This window comes from Nomascus leucogenys, chromosome 13, assembly GCF_006542625.1.
Source record: "Nomascus leucogenys isolate Asia chromosome 13, Asia_NLE_v1, whole genome shotgun sequence".
In the NCBI taxonomy this organism is placed as follows: Eukaryota; Metazoa; Chordata; class Mammalia; order Primates; family Hylobatidae; genus Nomascus; species Nomascus leucogenys.
Genome location: NC_044393.1, coordinates 65961044 through 65985266, shown reverse-complemented (window position 1 = coordinate 65985266; position 24223 = coordinate 65961044). Strand labels below are relative to the sequence as shown.

General features: G+C 34.6%; 1 protein-coding gene across 1 annotated transcript in view; it reads right to left on the bottom strand.

The window, feature by feature from the left end:
- Positions 1 to 24223, bottom strand: part of CAPZA2 (capping actin protein of muscle Z-line subunit alpha 2) — a 56648-nt gene that overhangs the window by 6781 nt on the left and 25644 nt on the right. The window contains exons 2-8 of the mRNA XM_030825449.1: positions 23844 to 23907; positions 19112 to 19163; positions 13292 to 13355; positions 7768 to 7974; positions 5823 to 5902; positions 1860 to 1938; positions 20 to 91 (exon numbers count right to left, since the gene is read on the bottom strand). Coding sequence (XP_030681309.1) covers positions 20 to 91; positions 1860 to 1938; positions 5823 to 5902; positions 7768 to 7974; positions 13292 to 13355; positions 19112 to 19163; positions 23844 to 23907 — 618 coding nt within the window. The remainder of the gene's footprint in view (positions 1 to 19; positions 92 to 1859; positions 1939 to 5822; positions 5903 to 7767; positions 7975 to 13291; positions 13356 to 19111; positions 19164 to 23843; positions 23908 to 24223) is intronic.

Genomic DNA, 24223 nt, shown 5'->3' with positions numbered 1-24223 from the left:
TGTGGAATTAATTACTTACAGACACTGTTAGGGAATCTTGTATATCTTTATGACTCACTAGCTGAACATTACCATCTTCATAATAATGAACCTATTAGAAAAAGAAATTACAGAAACCACATTACAGGAATTATCAAGAACCTCATTGCGTCAACAAGCATATCAATGTAGACTGACTACATATTTCAGCTCTAGTCTAGACTTCTCTGCTGAGCTCCAGAACTTTTGAACTCCAGCAAGACTCTCCTTGCCCTCAGCCTAGTGAGGAGACTAGTTAGAGATATTCCTGTAGCTATTCAGGCAAGCCTTCTATTGACCTGACTGCTGGACATTTTTGCCTCACAGTCATTCATTCTATTGGTACCTAAAACCACGATGTCCAAATCTGAGCTCACAATATTCCCTCCCAACCCTGCTCCTCTTTTGTGTATTTCCACCAACCATTTAATTCCCCAAACTCAGACATGAATTTACTCAACAAACATTGAATGAGTGCTATAAACACTGCTGCTACATAAGGTTCTGAGGGTATATGGCTTTTAAAAAGACACAGTCCCTGATCTCGTATTTCAGCACAACATGGTAAAGGTATGTATAAAGTATGTTAGCAGTACTCCAGATTCTTTCTGAGGGTTAAAAAAGGCTTCAGTATATTTCAGAGAAGACTAGAGGTATGTGAAGTTGGGGACAGTAATAGCTGTAGAAATATATACAGGTAGCAAACCAGTCAACTCTGGGCCTTGTATGTCATGCAAATATGTCTGGACTATCTGGCAGATGAGAGTGTACCACTAAATGGTCTTACATAGTCAAGTAACATATCCACATTTAAATTTAAAAATTATCTTTTTGATGGCAGTGTGAATGCCAAAGAGTCCACCAACTCAACAAAATAACAATCATACAGTACTATGCTAAATGCTGAAGATTGTACTGTGAACCAGACAATCCTTGCTCTCAATAAGCTTTGGTCCTACAAGGGGCACCATTTTAGAAGCTGCTATAATTATCCAGGTAAGTGCCACTGAGGCCTAAGTGAAGGAAGAATAATGCTGACAATAATGACTACCGTTCACTGAGTACTTGGTGTCTGTCTCTGTTCTAACCCTTTTAGCCATATTAACTAAATCTTCAAACAATCACGTAGGCTTTTTTTTTTTTTTTTGAGACAGAGTCTTGCTCTGTCGCCCAGGCTGGAGTGCAGTGGTGCAATCTCGGCTCATTGCAACCTCTGCCTCCCGGGTTCAAGCGATTCTCCTGCCTCAGCCTCCCGAGTAGCTGGGACTACAGGCACGTGCCACCACGCCCAGCTAATTTTTTGTATTTTTAGTAGAGACGGGGTTTCACTGTGTTAGCCAGGATGGTCTTCATCTCCTGACCTTGTGATCCGCCCACCTTGGCCTCCCAAAGTGTTGGGATTACAGGCGTGAGCCACCGTGCCCGGCCAATACATACACCTGTTAATACATGCATACAATATATTTATACAACTACACACATGCATATATTAATATTATACTTCACCCCACTCCACCCAATTCAGAAGAGAGAAGTACACAACTCAAACTCAGAAGATGCCTGCATGAACAAATTGTATGTGAAGAGAGACCAAATGGCAGCATCTAATTTTAGCTGTGTTTTATAATCTGTCAGCTATCCTTGCAGATTTTTGATGACTAGGGAATAAACTGCTAGGTTATTTAAAAGATTTAAAACAGCACTATTGTTTTTCCCATTACCCCGAAACAAAGACCTGAAAAAGAAATGTATATGGTGTACTATGAAAATGGAAACTTAGGAATTAGTTGTTTCTCTGTTCAGAATCATCTAAAGATCAGTAAACAAATTCTTTCTCATACCTGAATTTTCAAGATGCCAACCACTTGAGTGGTTGAAGGAGTGATTGTAAACTTCCATTCTGACCTCCAACGACCATTCCTTAAAAATAAAAACAGCAGCTGTAAATAAGGTAGGGAAAATAATTTGAATCAATTTTAAGTTTCAGATTATATTTCATGCTACAGTATGAGAGAGTGTGGGGGATGAACACTGGACATTAAATTTTTAATCACTGAAATAGTCAAAAAGAATCAAAAGATTAAGTCCAGTTATGATACATATTTAATTTAATCTTCACCCCACTGATAAGAAAGAACTTACATAATGGATTTAATGCCAGAATTCTAAAGCTAAGGCTTAAAATACAATTCAGGCTGGTGTATGTGCAGTGCTGTTTGCCACTGATTGATCACAATCAGATACAGGTTTCTTTGTTCCATCTCCACTTGACTAGCCTTAAAAAAAACAAAACAAAACAAAAACCAATACAAAACTAAGTCATAAGCTACTGTGGAGATAAATTTTAAGCTACTTCTTCAATTGAATCACTTATATTTCCAAAATAAATGGAATAAATGTTTAGATTAACAGGGGCTTTTATAAATACACTCAGTGTAGTTTAATATCTACTGAATGATACAAAGTACCGTACAATTTAAAAAGAATGGCTAGTAAATGTTATACAACACTCTTAAGGAGGTTTTGATATCTGGAAATAAAGGACTATAGTTATTAACATGTTTTTTTTTTTTAGTTTTCCAATTTTATGTTTAAAGTCTCCACATAAAGGGCATATCCTCCTTCTCTGCTCCTGAAATGATTTTTGATATACAAATACATATTCATGGTTCGAAACTGAGAAATTACAAACTGGTATGTTACTACTTTTTGTCTACCAGTGAATTTTATCTTATTTTTCTTTTTTGACAAAATTCTGGATGAGTAGTTTAGCTTCTGATATTCTATTTTTCTGATAAACTTTTCAGGGTAACTTTTCTTTTTGTCTCTGTTTGCTCTCTGCACGCTAAGGACATTCTAACATGTTAGCTTTTTTGAACATTATATAATAGTCACAGGGTAATTAATCACTATACTGGCTTTTGCTAGACAATGATTTCTGGGTTCAATATTCATGCAGTCTACCCAGTCATAAAGTCTATAGAATGATAGTACAAGTTGAGTCTTCCTAATTCAACAATCTGAAATGCTTCAAAATCTTCAACTTTTTGAGCACTGACATGATGCTCAAAGGAAATGATTATTGGAGCATTCTGAATTTTGAATTTTTGAATTAGGGATGTTAAACCGGTAAGTATGATGCAAATATTCAAAAATTTGAAATCCAAAAGACTTCTTCTGGTCCCAAGCATTTTGGATAAGAGATATTCAACCTGTATTCTCATACTTACAGTTACACTGAATATGTGAAAATTATTATTAGAACAATGTATATGTTCTACAAAATAACAGATAATTTTATAACATGTCTTGATTTGAGTGACTCATCCAAGATTTTCAAAGAAGGTTGGTTGGAAAAATAACTTGGAGGTTTATTCATTTTTGTTTCATGATTCCAAAAGAAGTATTCCTTTTATTGAGGTATTAATGCCAAGCCAACTAGTGAGTCCTTAGCATATACAATACTGACTAGGACAATATACATTGATATAACCATTGATTATGAAAAGAAAAAAAAAATAATTCCAAACCAAGTAGTGGTACCAATTTGAGAACTATTTCAAAAGATTCTTCCAAAGGCATTAATTACTATAGTTACAGTAAATGACACTGAGTAGATAGTATTCTTTTATTAGTAAATGGCCAATATGTCCTAGCCTTTAATTATATTCTGCCCCTCTCTTTTATTAACTCTGTAATTACAAATATGTATTCACTCAACAAACATTTATATTAAGCCCCTAATACTGCTAGACCCTGGAGAAATGGTAGAGACAAAGAACAGAAGGTCTCTACTGAAATCTAAGAAACATCTAAGACTAGTTGCTTCTGATTTTTACTCTACCTATATTTTAGATGAATTGAAGTATATTTCTTTTTTTTTTTCTTCTAGAGACAGGGTCTTGCTTTGTCACCCAGACTGAAGTGCAGTGGCGTGATTATAGCTCACTGCAGGCTTGAACTCTTGGGCTCAAGACATCCTCTTGCCTCAGCCTCCCAAGTAGCTAGGACTATAGTCATGCACCACCATGCCTGGCTAATTTTTTTTTTTTCTAGAGATGGGGTCATACTATGTTGCCCAGGTTTCTTGAACTCCTGGCCTCTGGCCATTCTCCTACCTTGGTCTCCAAAAGTGCTGGGATTACAGATGCCTGGCTTGAAGTATAGTTCTTTGTATTAACTTTTAGATTTTACTGAGACTATTGTGCCATGATATTATCACTTTGGAAAAATCATATCAAAGCATATAAAATACATTTTTTTCCAGAAAATGAAAGCCATTAACTTAAGTGATACAATGCTCATAGTGATGGCTTAGGAAAAATTACCCTTGTAAAGTGAAATAGTGAGAATAGAAAACTCAATGACAAGTTGGGCACCATGTGAACCTGTAGTTCCAGCTACTCGGGAGCCGGAGGCAGGAGGATCACCTGAGCCCTGGAATTTGAGACCAGCCTGGGCAACACAGCAAGACTCTGTCTCTAAAAAGAAAATAAAACTCAAGGACAGACATTTTCTTCATTTTATATACGTTAAAGCTCAAAGGAATTAGATTTTAAAAAGACAAATTAGTAAACTTATTATAACATCTCCAATGTATTATAAAGAAGAACATAGTAAAAAGAATTTTCTTCTAATAGTAGTTTCATCTCAACAAGATTGATTTTATTATGTGTTTCCTGGCATAAATAACATAAATTAGTAATAATTTCATAAATATTGTTTCAGGATTCTAGATTAATGCTACAAGATTTTAGACCTAACATAGAGAAACTACACTTATATTAAGTCCATAAAAGTAACTCTATGTGCCAGAACCTTTAGGGAACTGTGGCTGGTCATTAAGGCATACGTTTACATATGGCACTGATTTTCCTTCAGTGATGATGGATCTGCATTCCTTCAAATATTCTTGGTTAACCTTGCAACCCTGCATTTATTTCTGAGATGGCTAAGCAGTGGAGCAACCTTGGACCATGAACCCAGCTGGCCCACAGGGGTTACCTGTTACTTTACCCTTAATAGCACCACTAACCAACTTGGCTAGTAAGTCAAAGGCTAATATACTAAAAGGTAATTATTATGACCATACTTATTCTGGTGACCTCAGCATGTAAAACAGGGATAAATGTAAAGATTTCATTCAATTATGGACTTGTAAAGTCTTAAAGAACCTCAGAATTTTATAACAGGTGCTCAGAAATAGTCTTGTCTAAGAATAAAAAGGACTAACAACTTGTCAAAGGTCCAAGACCAGTAGGGTAAATCAGTGCTCCTGAGGGCTTGATGTTTATAAGGAATAATGGAATTATTTGTACACAAAATTACAAGGCATGATTGTAATCTTCCTCATTGTATAAAACATGTCATTACTTCCTCACAATGGCTAACTAAGTACAAAGCAATCCACTACTTCAGAGTCACAAAGTTCACAAAAGCAGTATCATTTCTTGCTCTATAATTATCTTTGTTCTCCTCCACATAAGTTTCATTCAGGAACAGCCCCTTCACAGAATGAGCATATGGACTGCCAACTGGTGTTCTCGCAGGCACACATGCTCCCTCAGGATGCTGTTTGCTAGTCCCATACTCTTTTCACTGAATGTCAACGGATTTACCACTACCTTTAGTGATTAGGCTGTTGAGCAAATTTACCTTCCTTATATCAAAAGACTAAAATTTTATAGCATCTCTAAATTGTTCTTAATCATAAACAAAAAAGGTGTAGCCCAAATCACTAAAGCAAGAACTACAAAGACTTAAAACAATGCCAAAACTCCCGAATATCCAAAATTTTAACTTACCAAAAGTTTTTTGCTTGGAACTGATGGCTTTCTATGCATGCAATAATGGTTTGCTGTCCATCTATTTTTTTGCCATACACCTTATTGGCAAAGAAAATAAGCGTAAGAATGAATTTAGGGCCATGGAATGTCCAACTTTAAAAATCTATAAAATACTGCAAATTGTATACTACTTTGACAAGAACACATAAAATACAAAGTAGGCCATCATTCCAATATAGTAGCTAGAAAAACATGTTCTCAAATATTTATGCCTAATCAAATTATTAGTGGACCACAAAAGGGGACACTAAATAAAATACAATTCATTAAAATTAATTGTACTCTGAAATATTCACGAACATTCTAGATAATCTACTTTCCTAAGTAGATAATTTCTTTTAAACATACAGATGCTAATCTAGCTTTTTCCATGCAAGTGAAAACTGGACCTAGCTTGTGATTATCACCTTTGTTCACTTCACAATCTTAGGAGCTGCTGTTTCTCTAGTCACTTAAAAGTACTGGAATGAATTAACTTACTTATAAGTGAGAAAGGTCATTAAGAGAATGCCTGTGATGTATCACAATGTTATTTCACCTCTTGCCTACTGCTTTAAAAGGAATAATTAATTTGTGCCTTTCAATCCTCTAGAACAAATGAGGACTCTAACAAGTACTCCCTTACTCTCGTTATTCCTCCAAAATAATCCTGATGAACAAGTTATAATTCAAGTAATACATAAGATATTTGAGGTTATCCTGCAATATTTCTCAAATAATTAGAGAGCTAGATACTTACGCTGACCATATGAATTTTTGTCCTAACCAGGAAACTTCCAAGAAAGAAATGGGGTATGCTACTGGTGATGTTAATAATTATGTTGAGAAAGCAGGTATAAACTAGGATATGTGGTAGAGTTAGGTTGGAGGGGTCAGCAGAGGCCACGTGGTCCACAGGGCCTTTAAGCCACCTTCAAAAGCCTGGACTCTAAGTGCAATGGGAAATCTCTGAAGGATTTCAGGCAGGGAATTTTAATGACCTGATTTGCATTTCAAAAGATCACTCTAGCAATGGAAAAGGCCACTGAAGCACAAACTGGGGGTGCTAAAAAAGCCTGTCAGGGTACAAATAATATTATGAAATTTTTAAAAAAGAAATGTATTCCTACTACCACATTTTGTATTTCTTTTTTCTTCTTTTTTTTTTTTTTTTTTTTTTTTTGAGACAGTCTCACTCTCTTGCCCAGGCTGGAGTGGAGTGGCACGATCTCGGCTCACTGTAACCTTTGCCTCCTGGGTTCAAGCAATTCTGCCTCAGCCTCCCGAGTAGCTTGGACTACAGGCACGTACTACCACGCCTGGCTAATTGTTGTATTTTTTTTTTTTTTTTAAGTAGAGACATGTTGGCCAGGCTGGTCTCGAACTCCTGACCTCAGGTGATCCACCTGCCTCGGCCTCCCAAAGTGCTGGGATTATAGGCATGAGCCACTGTGCCCAGCCATGTATTTCTTGAAAATATAAAAATAGGTTGAACCTATGAAAGAACCACACAAAAAACACAAGAAATGTAACTGTAAAATACACACATAATTTTACTTCCAAGTAATTTTATTTGTTCTAAGATTTCTGTAACTTAATAAAAATAAATTTGATCTAAACTGAGATGAGTCATGAACATAAGATTACAGAATCTCACCATATCATGCTCCTTTAATCAAAGTATTAGAATTTCTACATGGATTTAAATCAAGGTACAACCATTTCCCTATTTTAAGCCATCCTAATATATCTATTTATTATCCAGAATTTCTTGAAAAAATAGTAAACATTCTTAGAAATATTTAAGGAAAAAAATGACAAATTATATAATGTCAATTCTGTAAGTCACTGTAAATTTTAAGAGACACTAAAGACTCACATTTACACAAAACACACACACACAAAGCTGCTACTGATGACTTACAGTGCAGACTCCATTCGGGTAATGTTCTTTTACGTAAGCTCTCAGAGCAGTTTCTACTGAAGTTCTCCATGATTCAACTGCATTTTCTACTTCACAGGGTCTTGGATCAGTTGCCTCCTTCCTTAAGTGATCAAATTTAAAACAGATTCTGTTCTTTGGATCCAAAAACTTTCCATTTCCCAAGTCGCCATGTTCTGTTATCAATACCTTTGATGATGGAATGAATTTAGAAAAAAAGAAAAAAACAGCATTTCAGTATTGATACATCGTAATTACACTCCTTTAAGCTTCTTCCTTAAAACCGTAAAACAATCCTACTCCAAGCATGTATTTTAACCATATGGTACGACTGTTAATACTTCAAATGAGTTGACTATACAGACAATGATATTACTCTCATCCAGTGCAGATCAGATTTTCTCCCAATATAACTTCCAGCTACTGGTGAAAAAAAATGCAACCTCTAAAAACACTGTTCAAGTGGGTTTGATGGGTTTTCTGCTTTGAGAACTCTAACAGTTTACAATGTCTGATAACAGACTCCAGTTCCTCAAAACTACAGAACTTGTAATAATCTCCAATCAGGGTGGTTACCTGAATGGTTTTGGTCTGGTGCAAATCCTCTTCGGTGTGTCCCCCACCTTGCCTCTGGGCCCATGGTCTTACCTACTCTGACGTATCTGCTTCTTGCTTCTTAAAAACTACATTGACAACTGATTTTAATTGACTTCCAAATATTTAAAAACATACTTCATTTACATAAATTTAAATTACATATCCACAATGCATAATGTATAATCTGATATTTTGTGCTTTATTTAAAAAATTTCCCCTTTTCCTTCTCTTGTAATTCTTCCAGTCTTTGACTCCTTAGCTATGTCGGGACTTGTCTATCCCTCTGATATATATCATGCTAACAACACAGGATATACCTTTCTAAATTTTTTTCATAGTCATAAAATCTTACAGATAAAGATATACACATGTCTATATTTGCATACACACATAAATTTTTGGTCATTATTTTACTACACTTGATCTTAGCCAAAAGTCCGAGAAGCGACTGGTCATTATTTTATAAGAATGCAATGAAAATGTGTGTGTGTATGTACACACACACACACACACACACACACACACTCTTCTCTGCATCTGGCTTCTTTCAACATAAACATCCTATGGAAATCCCTCAAAGTCAACTGATATATTTCTCACCATTCTTTTAAATGGCTGCATAATGTCCCATGATGTGATTATAACATAATTTAGTCTGCCAATCCACTACTGATGTGCCATCTCTTTATTTCTGGGCTGTTTCCTTTTTTGGGGAAAGGAGGAACACATTAAAAATGGAGAAATAAGACTGGGCATGGTAGCTCATGCCTGTAATCCTAGTGCTTTGGGAGGCCAAGGGGGCAGGATAGCTTCAGCTCAGGAGGTTGAGACCAGCCCGGGCAACATAGTAAGACCTCATCTCTACAAAAAAATTTTTTAAATTAGTCAGTCGTGGTGGCATGCGCCTGTAGTCCCAGCTACTCAGCCCAGGAGATTGAGGCTGCAGCGAGCTGTGATTGTGTCACTGCACTCCAGCCTGGGTGACAGAGCAGGACCCTGACTCAATAACAACAACAAAAAAGGTGAAATGAGTATTGCTGTACATATATTTTAACATATTGATGTTTTTATTTCCATTGGATCCTTTTATTTCTATTGAATAAATTCCCAAGCAGTGGTGGTAGGGACAGCAAGTATTATAATTTTTAATATATACTCCTGTGACAATCCAAATTTCTACACATATATGAGAGTATGTTTCTATCCATATTACCACCAATGATAGGCATTATAGCTCTTTTTTTAGTCTGATGGGTAGAAAATATATCATTTTAATTCCACTGACTACTGATAGAACTAAGTATAAGTATGGCTTTTTACATTTGTGGGTCATTTGCTCTTCTGTGAGCAAATATATTAAAATATTTTTATCTGGTGTCTTTTTCTTATCAGTTTAAAGAGTTCTTTAAGATAAGTTTCATTCTACAGTTAAAAACATTTATAGTAAAATGTCCATCTTTTATAGTTCCTGGGTATCCAGTGTTATTTAAGATGGTCTCCCTAGCCCTGTATTGCACATGTAGACTCAGATTTTCTTCTAAAATGTTAGTCATTTTTCACATTTTAAAACCACCTGAAATCTATTTCTGTATACTGTATGTGACAGAGGTCCAACTTAATTTTCTTCTTATAGAAACCAGTTATGCCAATATCTGTATAAAATTTTTCATATATTCTGAGACTAAATTCTGGTTCTCTATGCTGCTCTAATGATTTTTTGTCTACTCCATACACCACTGCGTTGACTTAACATTGGCTGTAAAACAACTTGTACTATCTGGTAAGGCAATTCTCCCTCACTGTGCTTAATGGTTTTTTCATATATATATATATATATGTATATGTATTTCTTGGTTATTTCAAGCATGTATTTTTTTCCACATAAACTTTATGAAAATATTGACCAATTAAAAAACAACTGATCAGGATTCTAATTCAAATTTCATCAAATCCATATATTACTTTTAAAATAATTTAATTTTCTATCTAAGAATGGAATTTAGAGCACGTTTCCATTGGTCAGATCCTGTTTTATGTGTTTCAAGAAGACTATCACTATTTTCTTTTTTAAAGTTCAGGGGTACATGTACAGGTTTATTATATAGGTAAACTTGTGTCATGTGGGTGTTGCACAGATTATTTCATCACCCAGGTATTAAGCCTAGTACCCATTAGTTATTTTTCCTGATCCTCTCCCTCCTCCCACCCTTCACCCTCTGATAGGCCCCAGTGTGTTTTGTTCCCCTCTATGTGTCATGTGTTCTCATCATTATCTCCCACTAGTAAGTGAGAACATGTGATATTTGATTTTCTGCTAAGATACTGTATTAGTCTGCTAAGAATAATGGCCTTCAGCTCCATCCATGTTCTTGCAAAGGACACAAAGCTTGTTCTTTTTCATGGCTGCATAGTATTCTATGGTGTATATATGCCACATTTTCTTCACCTAGTCTATCATCACTGATATTTAGATTTGTTCCATGTCTTTGCTATTGTGAATAGTGCTGTAATGAACATATGTGAGCATGTTTCTTTATAATAGAATGATTTATATTCCTTTGAGTATATAACCAGTAATGGGGTTGCTGGGTCAAATGGTAATTCTGTTTTTAGATCTCTGAGGAATCGCCACACTGTCTTCTACAATAGTTGAATATACACTCCCACCAACAGTGTATAAGCATTCCTTTTGCTCCATAAGCTCACCAGCATCTGTTATTTTTTGACTTTCTAGTAATAGCCATTCTGATTGGTTTGAAATCGTATCTCATTGTGGTTCTGATTTGCATTTTTCTAATTATCAGTGATGGTGATTTTTTTTCATACGCCTGTTTGGCCTCGAGTATGTCTGCTTTGGAAAAGTGTCTGTTCATATCCTTTGCCCACTTTTTAATGGGGTTGTTTTTATCTTTTACATTTAAGTTCTTTATAGATGCTGGATTTAAACCTTTGTCAGAGGCATAATTTGCAAAATTTGTCTCCCATTCTGTAGGTTGTCTGTTTACTCTGTTGATAGTATCCTTTGCTGTGCAGAAGCTCTTTAATTAGATCCCATGTGTCAGTTTTTGCTTTTGTTGCTTGAGAAGACCGTCACTATTTTCTTCATAATCGTATGCCTTTTTTTGATGAAGCTTATTCCTAATCTGTACCTTTTACCATTATTTTAAATTGAATTCCCTGCTCCACTCTGACCCCCACCATTTCTAGTTTCAGGTCCTTACTTGCTGTAATAAAGGACAACTAATGAGTTTTGTATCCTTACCTTAAATTCAGACATCTCCCCAAATTCTTTTATTAATTCTAATAGCTTTTTTTTTTTTTTGGTTGGGAGGTATATTATTAGAATCTCTTAGTATTCCTAAATATATAAATCATGTCACAAATAAGTTTTCTTTTCCAAATTTTATAAGTTCTCATGTTTTTCTCTTATTTGCTACATCTCCATTTATGATAAATGATAATGCTGATAAGCAGGCATACCTAGCTAATTGTACATTTTAACTAAAATTGTTTTAATGTTTTAGTTTATGACATTTACTATTAATTTTTGTTAAAGTCTTTCATATTTAAGAGGTTTTCTTCGATTCTCTATTTTACTAGAATTTTTATTTTTAATGAGAAAATGGCTACTGAATTTCTCAAATCTCTTTTCACTGTCTATTGATACATCATAAGATTTTTCTCTTTGATTTATTAATATGTAAGACCAATCTGTCTTATATGGAACCATTTTTGCATTTCTATAAAAATTCTGTTTAGTTTTGGTATATTATTCTTTGGATATACCTCTAAATCCTATTTGTTAGTATCTTACTTAAAGTTTTAAAATCTATAGTCCATGTGAAGTTAGTATACTGTTTACCTTTTTTGTTTTATCTTTTTAGTTTTAAATATTTAATATTAAAATTATGCTAGGTTCATAAAGTGACTTTGGAGGCTATCTAACATTTTTAAAAGACACAGCAAATTTTCTTATAGCAATTTATCCCAAAAAATAATTGTTAATGTAAGAGGTACAAAGATGTTTAATATGGCATTATTTATAGTAGTAAAGAAAAAGCAAAAAAAAACCCCAAATCTTCCCAGAGATAAAATAAATTTTGCAGATTAATACAATGACACTCTACATAGCTTTGTATATACACACACATATCTATAAATAAGCTTAAAATTTCCCTTCAGTTACAAGTCACCTTCTAGCCTAGTCTTTACTTGTCCCCCATAACTATGACTACATATTATATAACGAATAATGCCAAATAAAAGCTTTGACATGATTAGCCACTAAGAACTTTCTCTTATGTTCTTTCTTAACCACTTTCCCTTATGTTCTACCTACCAGTTCTTCTTCATAGTGTTTTACATAAGCTGTCCTTCATGCAAGCATGAAATGCATTCATATAATCACTATTTATTAGAAACTCTAAACCAAAAAAAAAAAAATGCTAGTGACCTTTTGTGGCTTTTCTTAGCTTAGCAAATCTAACTTGTAGTTTGGAAAGAAGAGATTTAATAATTACTAAATGCTAAATTACTCACATGAAGAACTACAGAATTCCAGAGCAACCAAATTATGATATAAGTCTACTAACATATATTCTAGACTTTGGATTAATATGGGATTGATTTTTTTCCCAGAAAAAAATAAGAAAGTAGATTTGAAGTAATCATTTACTAAAATATTAAATGAATTACATCTGAGTATTTCTAAAAGGGACTTTCTGCTAATAGTATTACTGGTATCAACAAAAGAAAGTAAAACTTCAATTACTTTGCCCATAAGTGGTTATGATTAAAATATGAATAATTTTTTATCTTGCAGCATACCACTTCACAGCTCTTGCAGGATACCTTAACGGTTATAAACAAAACAAAGAATAGCTAGCTACTGTGTTTATATGAAACATACCTGATCTTCATAACCTTCAATTTTTACTGGAGTAAACTGGTCCAAGTTATACTGTGCAAATGCACTAAAAAAAAAAGAAAATGGTAATTACTTAAAATTATATACTTAATGGTTTTTAAAAACAATGGTCAAAAAATTCACCCATCAATAAAGTCTCCTCCTATACTACACACGGCAAAATAAATAAAATTGTAATTCTCCATTACTGAACTTATACTAACTACAAATATCGACATGGCTATTTTAAAAACTGGACAATGATCTCCAGCTTTCAATGTTGAGCAAAATAAAATTAAATCAGTAAATATAACTGGCCTTTTCATTCAAGACACTGAAAATAAAGGTTATTGATAAGAGATGCAGCATCCAATTATTCAAGTATGTATTTAGTATACTAGGAAACAGACTAGGTGCTGTGAGAGATGCAAAGAATACTTAGATATATTCTCTGATCAAAAGGCCTACAGGTGAATAAAAGAGATAATGGATAAACATAACCATAACACAAAGTATAAAGCATAGTAAGAGAATTACCAATGAAGCACTGCAAAGAATGCTTAAAAAAAAAAAAAGATTACATTCTGTTGAGGCAACAGTGAGAAGAGAAGAGAATTGGGATAATTTCTTAATAACTGTGATACTGAAAAACTGATTTGAAAAACTGCGTAGGCTCTGGCTTATGGAAATTGGAGGGATGGGCAGAAAAGAGCAGAGTGACCGTTATGAGCAAAATGCCTGAGAAAATAAGTTAGGTACAACATCACAGAAAGCACCAAGCTCAAGGCCTGGCACATAGCGGGTGTTCAGTTGTATTTACTGAAATGAACTGAAAGGCTCTGAATGATGGAATAATTACTTTATTTGGGAGACAGAGCAGAGTCACAGAAGCTTTTTGAGAAAGGAGAACACAGAAGTACTTCTAAAGAAGATTAATTTGGCAGCAGTGTATATGATGAATTGGGCAGCGGAGCAACGAGAGCCAGAAAAAGCAGTTAGGCAGTTGCTAAGGTTAAAAACCGCAGAGTGTGAGCTAAGAAATGGTGATGAGATGGATCCAAGAATAAAGCTACTCTCTCTCTACTCTCATAAGAGTAAAGAATAATACATTACCATATATAGGTGTAGAAAAAAATCCTCAAGAGTATAAAATATTATCTAAAAATTGTATTTTTAAATTAAATCTACAATCTGGGAAATCACTGTCACTTAACAGAAAGGATATTGAGAATTTCCAAACTCAGAAATATATCTCTAAACTTAATCTACTTGGAAACTTTCAAATTATTCAGGATGACCAGGCATCCACTGAATTTTCAGTTATTAGCTCCTAAGTCTCCTCTAGAAAGGAAAGCTTAGTTGAACAAAGCATTATTGATGAGTTAATAGGAGACTAGTAAATGTAAAAATAGCAAAGTAGAATTAAATTATTAGCTGTCAAATTCTTGATACTACATGCTCAAAAAAGATGCCACTGAATATAGAAGTGTACAAGGGTGAGAAAGAAAAAAGAAGCTATTCACTTCTCATTTTCCCAATTCATGAAAACTGTAATTTTCCTAAGAATAAACTCAATACAGCCAGGGCATTATTAATCCTTAAATGATTTATCCCAAAAGTATGTTTAAAACTAAGTCACTTAGAATTTTGCATTCATTTTCCAGTAAGGTCATATTTAAATAAGTTTAAACAGTAATTTGGGCCCAGGCTGGACTGAAAGCCTTTTATTGCCCATAATATAAAAGGCCATCCACCTCTAACTTGGGAGGAGGGGATAAAGGAAGAATAGGAAATCTGAAAAGGAGGCAAATAATATGAAATAGGTTAAAATTTTATCTTAAAGGCTCAAAATAAGTTAAATGGTGACAATTACACAGTACAGTGGAAAAGGTACTCATCTAGGAGTGACAATATCCAAATTTTGCTTCAACCATATCATTAACCAGTACAGGCCACCTCACTTACTTTACAGACATAAAAACAGTAGTTTGGACCAGATAAATTCCAGTCTCTTCAGTTCATAAAACTCACTTCATGCACCCACTCATCATTCATTCATCCACCCCTCCATCTATGCAAATACTTACTGAGCTCTTATTACTATAAGCTAAGCATTCTACTAGACACGGTAAAAACAATGTTCTCCCTGCTCTTGCAGAATTCTGTGGCCCAATCAATTTCTAAGTCACCTGTTACTGTATTTAGATTTTTATACCCTTTCCATCAAGTTGTATCTTATACTTTTTTCCATGCTCTTCCCTCAGTTTAGCCACATCATTTTTCTTACTATTAAAATCCTGTTCATTTAAAACAGCTCAAAAACCACCTCTAAATAGAAATTTAAAATTTCTTCCTTTGGGTTATAAAGCCCTTTCACATACCTCTATTGTATTTCATTTCACTTAGTCTGATATTAAACATGTCTGACTCTCCACTGGAAAATCCCTAAAAGGCTTATTTATCTCATCATCACAGCAAAGTCTGGCAATGTCTGTTGAATAAAAAGCTATTTCTGGATATTTCAAAGTGTTCTTGACTTGACAATACCAACTCTTCAGTACGCCTAATTTTGCTCTGAAACATACCGAGTTGGTAGCTTTTTGTAAAGATGTCCCATTACAACCACTCTAAAGAATAATTGTCATGTTTTCCCCACTACGAAAAAGGTAAAGGGCAAAGAAAAAAAAAGGAGATAAAGCAACAAGCCGAAGGTGGAAGAAAGGAGGAAATGTACATATATGTGGGAAAGACGTATTTGTATAAAATAAATTCAATATCAAAAAGTGCAAGTGAAAAAGAAACAGTCTATAGCTATACACTTATCTAGTGAAACTGCCACTGGAACACATTCTAAATGTTTTTATAATGCCTTCTAAGCTTTTGTTATGTAGTTTTGGATGGCCTCAATGATAGATAACAAATTATTATCTTTTGAGGACAAAAGTAATTCAGAACTAAGTGGGATGAAGAACAGGGTAACACTACTTTTGCTCAGAAATTATTTCATAGAGAGGACACTGTGAACCAGAGTAATAGCATTCTAAAGTCAAGTCAATCAGTGACTTACAGTATATATTCTGTACTTCACAGATACCCAGAGATGTCTACAACATGAACTCAAATGGAGAGTTTTGAGAAATTGCATACTACTGAAGCCAATCAAACTCAGTATTTTTTTTTTTTAATAGTAAGCAAACATTTGCTGAGATTATAACCACATGCAAAGAAAATCTGAAGTTTCTAGTAAAGGTTTTGATGAGTTTTTTCTTAGGGTCATACTATAAAGCATCATATTTTATCACAATTACCGATGTCCTCAAATACTCGTTTACTTAAAAGATCAGAATATCATGTATTTCCTGTTACAATGTACATGAAGTGTGGATCACAGCTGTTCCAGAAATTTGGTTTATAATAAAAGAGAAATGTAGCTCATCTTCAAATTTCTCTTACAACAAATATAATTTATTTAAATTAAATCTAGCAATCATTAACAGATCAATAATTCTTCGGACAAATAAAAGTCCCATACTTTCACGTATCTTGAGTCAAATGTGTAACTATTTCATGCTATTTATATAATTATGAATAGTACTCTGACTTACCAAGTTTCTCATTTCTTGACTTAAAAAAATCCACTCATTTTTGCACCAACATGAAACAACCCACAACTTATTTAACATAGAGAACACAAAGGAAAAGCTTACTTTGAAAGCATTGTTCAAAAACGTTGTATGTTTCCTTTGCATCCATAAGACTTTTGTCAACATGTTTTATACTATTATAAAGAAAATTAATCTTACTTTAACATATAAAAAGTTTCAATAAGCTTTAAAATATTTAGGAGCAAGTGGTCATTTACTCATAAATTGTTAACTAACACCAAAAGGATAAACTACACTGATTCCTATGAAGCACTTTAATATAATTAATGGGTGGAAGCAACTCAAGTGTCCACTGGAAGATAAATGGATAAACAAAATGTGCTATACACATACAATGGAATATTATTCAGCCTAAAAAGGAAGGAAATTTTGACATATGCTACTACATGGATAAACTTTGAAGATATTAGGCTAAGTAAAATAGACCAGTCACAAAAGGCAAATACTGTACGATTCTACTTATAAGAGGTACCTAGGCTGTCAAATTCATAGGTAGTTGAATGGTGGTTGCCTGGGGCTTTCAAGTATCAGCTTGAAAAGATGAAAAAAGTACTGAAAATGGATGGTAGCTATGATTACACAACAATGTAAATGTATTAAAGCCACTGATCTGTACACTTAATGGGTAAAATAGTATGTTTTATGTGTATTTTTCCACAATTAAAAAACTGCTATAAATAACAGAAATTTTAATCACAAGCAAATGCAGATATGCCCACAAGTCTGTTGAACCTCTACCTTCATAAAGGCCATTTTTTAGTTTTTAAAGGCTTCAAATGTTCTAACAATAAAATCAGAGAAATTTTCCCTATCAGTCAGATTTTTTTTTTTTTTTTTTTTTGAGACAGAGTCTTGCTCTGTCACCAGGCTGGAGTGCAGTGGCGCCATCTCGGCTCACTGCAACCTCTGCCTCCTGGGTTCAAGCGATTCTCCTGCCTCAGCCTCCCGAGTAGCTGGGACTACAGGCATGTGCCACTATGCCCAGCTAATTTTTGTATTTTTAGTAGAGACGGGATTTCACCATGTTGGTCAGGATGGTCTCAATCTCTTGACCTCATAATCTGCCTGCCTCAGCCTCCTAAAGTGCTGGGATTACAGGCGTGAGCCACCGCACCTGGCCATTAGTCAGGATTTTACATGTTGGGTATTATACTAGGATGAAAAGTAGCTGACTGGATGGATACTAAACTTTCTTTGTAAGAAAGAATGCACTATTTCATCATTTCCAAATGAGTAGTGGAGCCGTAAGCTTAAAATAACAGTCTCTAGATCTTATTTTGGGAGAAGTAGGGAGAGAATCAATTATTTCTCTGAAATTGCAGGATAGCTGCGAAAAGTCATGGCTGGGGTCACTGGTCCAAAGACGATGTATTAAGATTTAGAATTGCCTACTTCTTTAAATCACTCAAAAATTCAGTGTACCTGTATGTGTCAGGTACTACTATGTTAGGCATTTATGAGTAAATAAACTCACAACTTTAAAAGCTCTCAAAAGCTATTAGGGTCAAATGTAAAAGAAAATGCAAAATCTACATAAAAATGGTAGCAACCACAATTTCTTCCAACTTTGCAAATGCCAAAATATAGTATTAACTGAGTGTATAAGCCACTGCTGGACACACAGTGAATAATTTCATGTCATAGTTGTACCTCTAAGTCCTTCTGTGATAAAAAATATTTTTCTCCTACCCTGGCTAGGATGTATAAAATCATACACATTTGAACTTGATGTGCAAATATCTATGTCAGAGATTAGTGCTTTAAAAACACTTTTAGGCCGGGTGCGGTGGCTTACGCCTGTAATCCCAGAGCTCTGGGAGGCTGAGGCGGGTGGATCACGAGGACAGGAATTCGAGACTAGCCTAGCCAATATGGTAAAACCCCATCTCTACTAAAAATACAAAAATTAGCCAGGCGTGGTGGTGCGCACTTGTAGTCCCAGCTACCTGGGAGGCTAAGGCAGAAGAATCGCTTGTACCCGGGAGGCAGAGGTTGCAGTGAGCCGAGATCGCACCACTGAACTCCAGCCTGGGTGACAGAGTGAGACTCCATCTCAAAACAAAACAAAAAAACCCACAAAAACCCCCCCCACACTTTTAAAACATCTCTTATTTTCCCATGTCATTTTAGTTAGGTTAGTATATTAAATAATACTTACTGAGCTGCTCCTTCCCTGAGAAGATTGTCATTATTAAGCAGTAACCGAACATCTGCAAAACAATTATTATGTTATCTACATTATTATTGTTACATGTTTCAAGAATGTAATGAATGCAGATTGTTTTGGTGATGTATTAACAACTCCCACCCCAAACACAAGCAAGATCAAAATATCACTCATGACCAAAATAACCAAACACACACCATAGTATTAAAAAAAAAAAGGTTTTGGTTAGTAAACATGAAGGGGAATGAAATAGAAATACATACTTGTTTACACCCTTAATAGTCAATGCAGGCAGACTATAATCCAAGCTTGTCCAACCCATGGCCTAGGATAGCTCTGAACGCGATCCAACACAAATTCGTAAACTCTAAAACATCGTGAGATTTTTTTTAAGCTCATCAGCTATTGTTAGTGTATTTTATGTGTGCCCCAAGACAATTCTTCTTCTTCCAATGTGTCCAAAAGATTGGACACCCCTGCTATATGTAATATATCTCCAAGGAACTAAAGGGGAGATAAGCTACACTGGAAATATGGTATGTTAAAGTCTGCAGAAAAGATTTAGGATTATTCTTATTTTTGAAGGTGACTTCAAAAACAGTATTTTTATTGAAAAAAATCCAAGCACTTTGTAAAACATAAAAGAAAAAAGTCACATATGGCTCTCACTAAAAAACCAAATTCTTTTCTAGTCTTGGTGTATTTTCTTTCATTATTTTTCCTAAGCAACTGGCTATTTTACTTAGCTGCAATTATAAAGTAAATAATACAATGTTTCATTAGATGAAAATAACACAAACAACCTAAATATCTTCCATTAAGAAACTGGTTAAATGTAAAAAGACTATAATTCTTACATAGAGTGTGAAAGTAGGCAGCCATGAAAAATAATGTACACTTATATTTACCAACATGAAAATATATTTGTAATATAATAAACAGGAAGAGAAAAATTTAGTATGTATATTATCATATTTATGTATTGTTAAATATACTTGTTAGTTGAGAGATGTTTGAAGTAATTCATTTGAACATTGGGGAACTGGAAGGTAGAATTTTTTGTGATGTTTAGACTCTTTTTTGTACTTTGGAAAGTTTACAATGACTATGAATCATTTTTACAATAAAGCCATTTCAAAAGAAAAAACTCACTGCCTAGTCACATACCTCACCTCTTTTCAGCAACAGGTCCTTATTTAAAAAACAATATCCTGGCCAGGTGCGGTGGCTCACACCTGCAATCCCAGCACTTTGGGAGGCCGAGGTGGGCAGATCACGAGGTCAGGAGTTCAAGACCATCCTGACTAACACGGTGAAACCCCATCTCTACTAAAAATACAAAAAATTAGCCGGGCGTGGTGGCCGGCACCTAGAGTCCCAGCTACTCGGGAGGCTGAGGCAGGAGGATGGCGTGAACCTGGGAGGCGGAGCTTGCAGTGAGCCGAGATCACACCACTGCACTCCAGCCTGGGCGACAGAGCAAGACTCCGTCTCAAAAAACAAACAAACAAAAAAACAATATCTTTTGCTAACCACTGAAATAATACTATTTTAATTTTGAAATTAACTGATTTTAAACAATGGATGCTTCTGCCTAAGAAACTATTTTAAAAAACAGAGAAATTTGTAATTACTGTTATTTTTATCCCACAAAGTGGGAAGTTCTATTTGATACATTTATCATCAATAGTTTAAACATAATGAACAGCAATATTGCATGGACAGTATGCCTATTCCAGTTCCAAATGGGTAAATGATTGAAAAACAAGATCTATTTAATCAGTTAGCTCTACTCTGGAAAAAAATAATAAATCCATGCTTTTATCATAAGAAGAGTAGAAGAAATAAAAAGAGGATAATTTGAATAAAATATTTCTCTTAAAGAAGAAATCAGGCTGTGGCTCCAAGTCAGGCAACACATAAACCACAGGGTGGAGGACAGGAGACTTAAGGAATATAGATTTCAGAGCCCTAGTCCAGATCTATGACTGTATGTTTGAGATGTTTGAGAATGAAGACCAGAAATCCACGTTTCAATGATTCTAACACAGTCAACCTAGAAAACAGCATTTGGGAACCATCTAACTGTTAAGGTTTTATTAACTTTATAATTCTAAAATTTTGTGGCTCTTTTTGGAATCATTCTGACACTATGGTTTTCAATAAAAATAGAAAATAATCACATTCATATGATATTTACCTTCAAATATTTAATTCTTTTCTAACTCTTTTTTTTTTTTTTTTTTTTTGATACGGAGTCTCACTCTGTCACCCAGGCTGGAGTGCAGTGGTGCGATCTTGACTCAATGCAACCCCCACCTCCTGGGTTTGAGCAATTCTCCTGCCTCAGCCTCCTGAGTAGCTGGGATTCCCAGGCATGCACCACCCACACCTGGCTAATTTTTGTGTATATATATATTTTTAAGTAGAGACAGGGTTTCACCATGTTGGCCAGGCTGGTTTTGAACTCTTGACCTCAGGTGATCCACTGGGCTTGGCCTCCCAAAGTGCTGGCATTATAGGTGTGAGCCACTGTGCCCACCCTTTTATCTAACTCTTAAATATTCTTTCAGTTAAAATTTATTAGATAAATCCTATATCCCCACTTCTATTCCATAGCTTACCCTCTACCCAGGCCTATTTAATAGGCTCATCCTAAATGCCCAAATTTACTACAACTCAACAGAGAATACATTAACTCAATCTCAATTTCAAATGAGACTTAGGAAAGCAATTTCTAGGATGCATACACTCTTTTAGGACTTTCCTGATTAAATATGCAGGGCATTTAACTCAAGGTAAGAAAAGTATGTAGAAAATTTTTCTTAAAATTCTATTTATTCTTGGCTCTGTGAATTGTAATTTGGAGGCTACTGACTTTAGTGCAGTCTCACCATTATCAATTTAAGTTACATGCCACTTTTTGACCCTAAGGAGGAAGAGACTATCTTCTTTAATCCCCCAACCATCAAATGTATTAGTGTATATGTAGGTTCCAGAAGCTGAATATTAAAAAAGAAGTGAAATCTTACAGGAAGTAAAAGTGCTTCTGAATTCTCTCCAACTCCCCAGTTCACTACATGAGATTTTGTAGTTACATTAAACAGCAGATTTTAATTTCCAGATTTTTTTACAGTGCCAATTTTCCATTCTGCCTTTTAAGTACAGCTCAGTAGTTAAATTTTAAAATGCATAAGAACTGCCATAAGTAATTGTATGCATTAAATCATGTATTATTGTAGTTTGTGGATGACCCCAAGGATTTCTAGGGTAATTTTAACTTTATACAACTTTTGCCTCACTTTCTGACTTTCAAAACTAATCTTTCCTGAGGTGAGATTCCATTATATCTTTTTTTTTTCAGTAGAGATGGGGGGGTCTCACTATGTTGCCCAGGCTGGTCGCAAACACCTGGCCTCAAGCAATCCTCCTGCCTCAGCCTCCCAAAGTGTTGGGATTACAGGAGTGAGCCACAGTGCCCAGTCCTGTAACTTATACTAAGAAAAAACAATGATTAAACTTCTTAAAAAAACATTTAACTAGTTTACTATGGAGTAGAATGTTTAAAAAACTGAAACTGAAGAGCTCTGTGTAAATTCACTTTTAAGACACGGTAAAGTTCAAATATATATGAAGAAGAAACAACAGCCCATTTATAGATAGTACTTGAAAGTAATGTATTCTTCTAACTACTTAAGAAGTTTTATAAAGAGATCACTACAGGCCATTTTTCTTTCAGGCATGTTGTTCTTACTGCTGAGGAGCAGCTATTGTTACAGTCTATAGCAACCACGAGACTTAACAGCAGGTTAAATTTCAGATCTATGGGTGAATAATTATAGAAATGTCTGCCAGTGAAGTTTAAAGGAAGGCATACTGTGAAGTGATTTACAAGACATAATTTAAATAACAAATTGTTTTTACATGTGCTGTCATGCTGTATGCAGGATGAAAATTTTTTTTCCCTTTTTCTTTTGGCTATTCATACTGATCTCATAGGATTTTCTTTAAAAGAAATACAAAAATTCTTTTCACAGTTCCAAAAAATATATGGTCATGATGAAACTTTTTTTTTATTTTTTTTTTAGATAGGGTCTCACTCTGTTGCCGAGGCTAGAGTGCAATGGGTGTGATCTCGGCTCTCTGCAACCTCCTGAGCTCAAGTGATCCTCCCACCTCAGCCTCTCAAAACAGGTGCATGCCACCACACCTGGCTAATTTTTTTTTTTTTTTTTGGTAGAGACAAGGTTTCACCATACTGCTCAGGCTGGTCTCGAACTCCTGGTCTCAAGTGACCTGCCTGCCTAATCTTCCCAAAGTGCTGGTATTACAGGAGTGAGCCACTGCACCTGGCCTGTTGTTTTTTTAAACTATTTAAGAGCTCTATTGAAGAAATATCTACTATATGTGTTTATAGTTTTACTTAAATAAAACAATTTACCAAAAAGACTCTCCTTTCCCAGAATGAGGATATATTCTAGTCAGTGATATGAATAAAATTTATTTCAGGCTTTAAAAGGGTTAATTTGCTAACAGAATCATCATATATAAATAAATATATTATATTCTAGCCATTACAAAATCCAGACTAACATATTTTCATTGTAATTCAGAAAAGACAGATTTTTCTGCATACTCTCCTTAGCTTATTTTGATTATTTTGGTTTTCTTTTAAAAAGAGGGCTTGATACATCAAGCCTAGTGTTATAAATCAAACACTCACCATTAAAAACCTCATTAAATTCTCCAGGAGGGGCATGAATGATGAATTTTGCTGCTATACGCACCTAAAACAGAAAGAAAGATATAAATGTTCCATATCACAGGCTTCTGCTAAAATAAGCACAAAACATGCAAAATTATACTATTTCAAAGCTCTACTGAAAATGGCTTAAGATTTTAAATAGTGATACTTTTTCACTCGATCACCTTAAGATCACTACTGTTTCAATAATTTAATATAATCACAACATACAGACTGAATGTAGATAAAACACACAATACTGAATGAATAAAGATTCAAAGCTGCCTACAAAATAAACAATTTCTTATTTTATTTAACTTTAATTTTTTATTTTTTGAGATGGAGTCTCACTCTGTTAC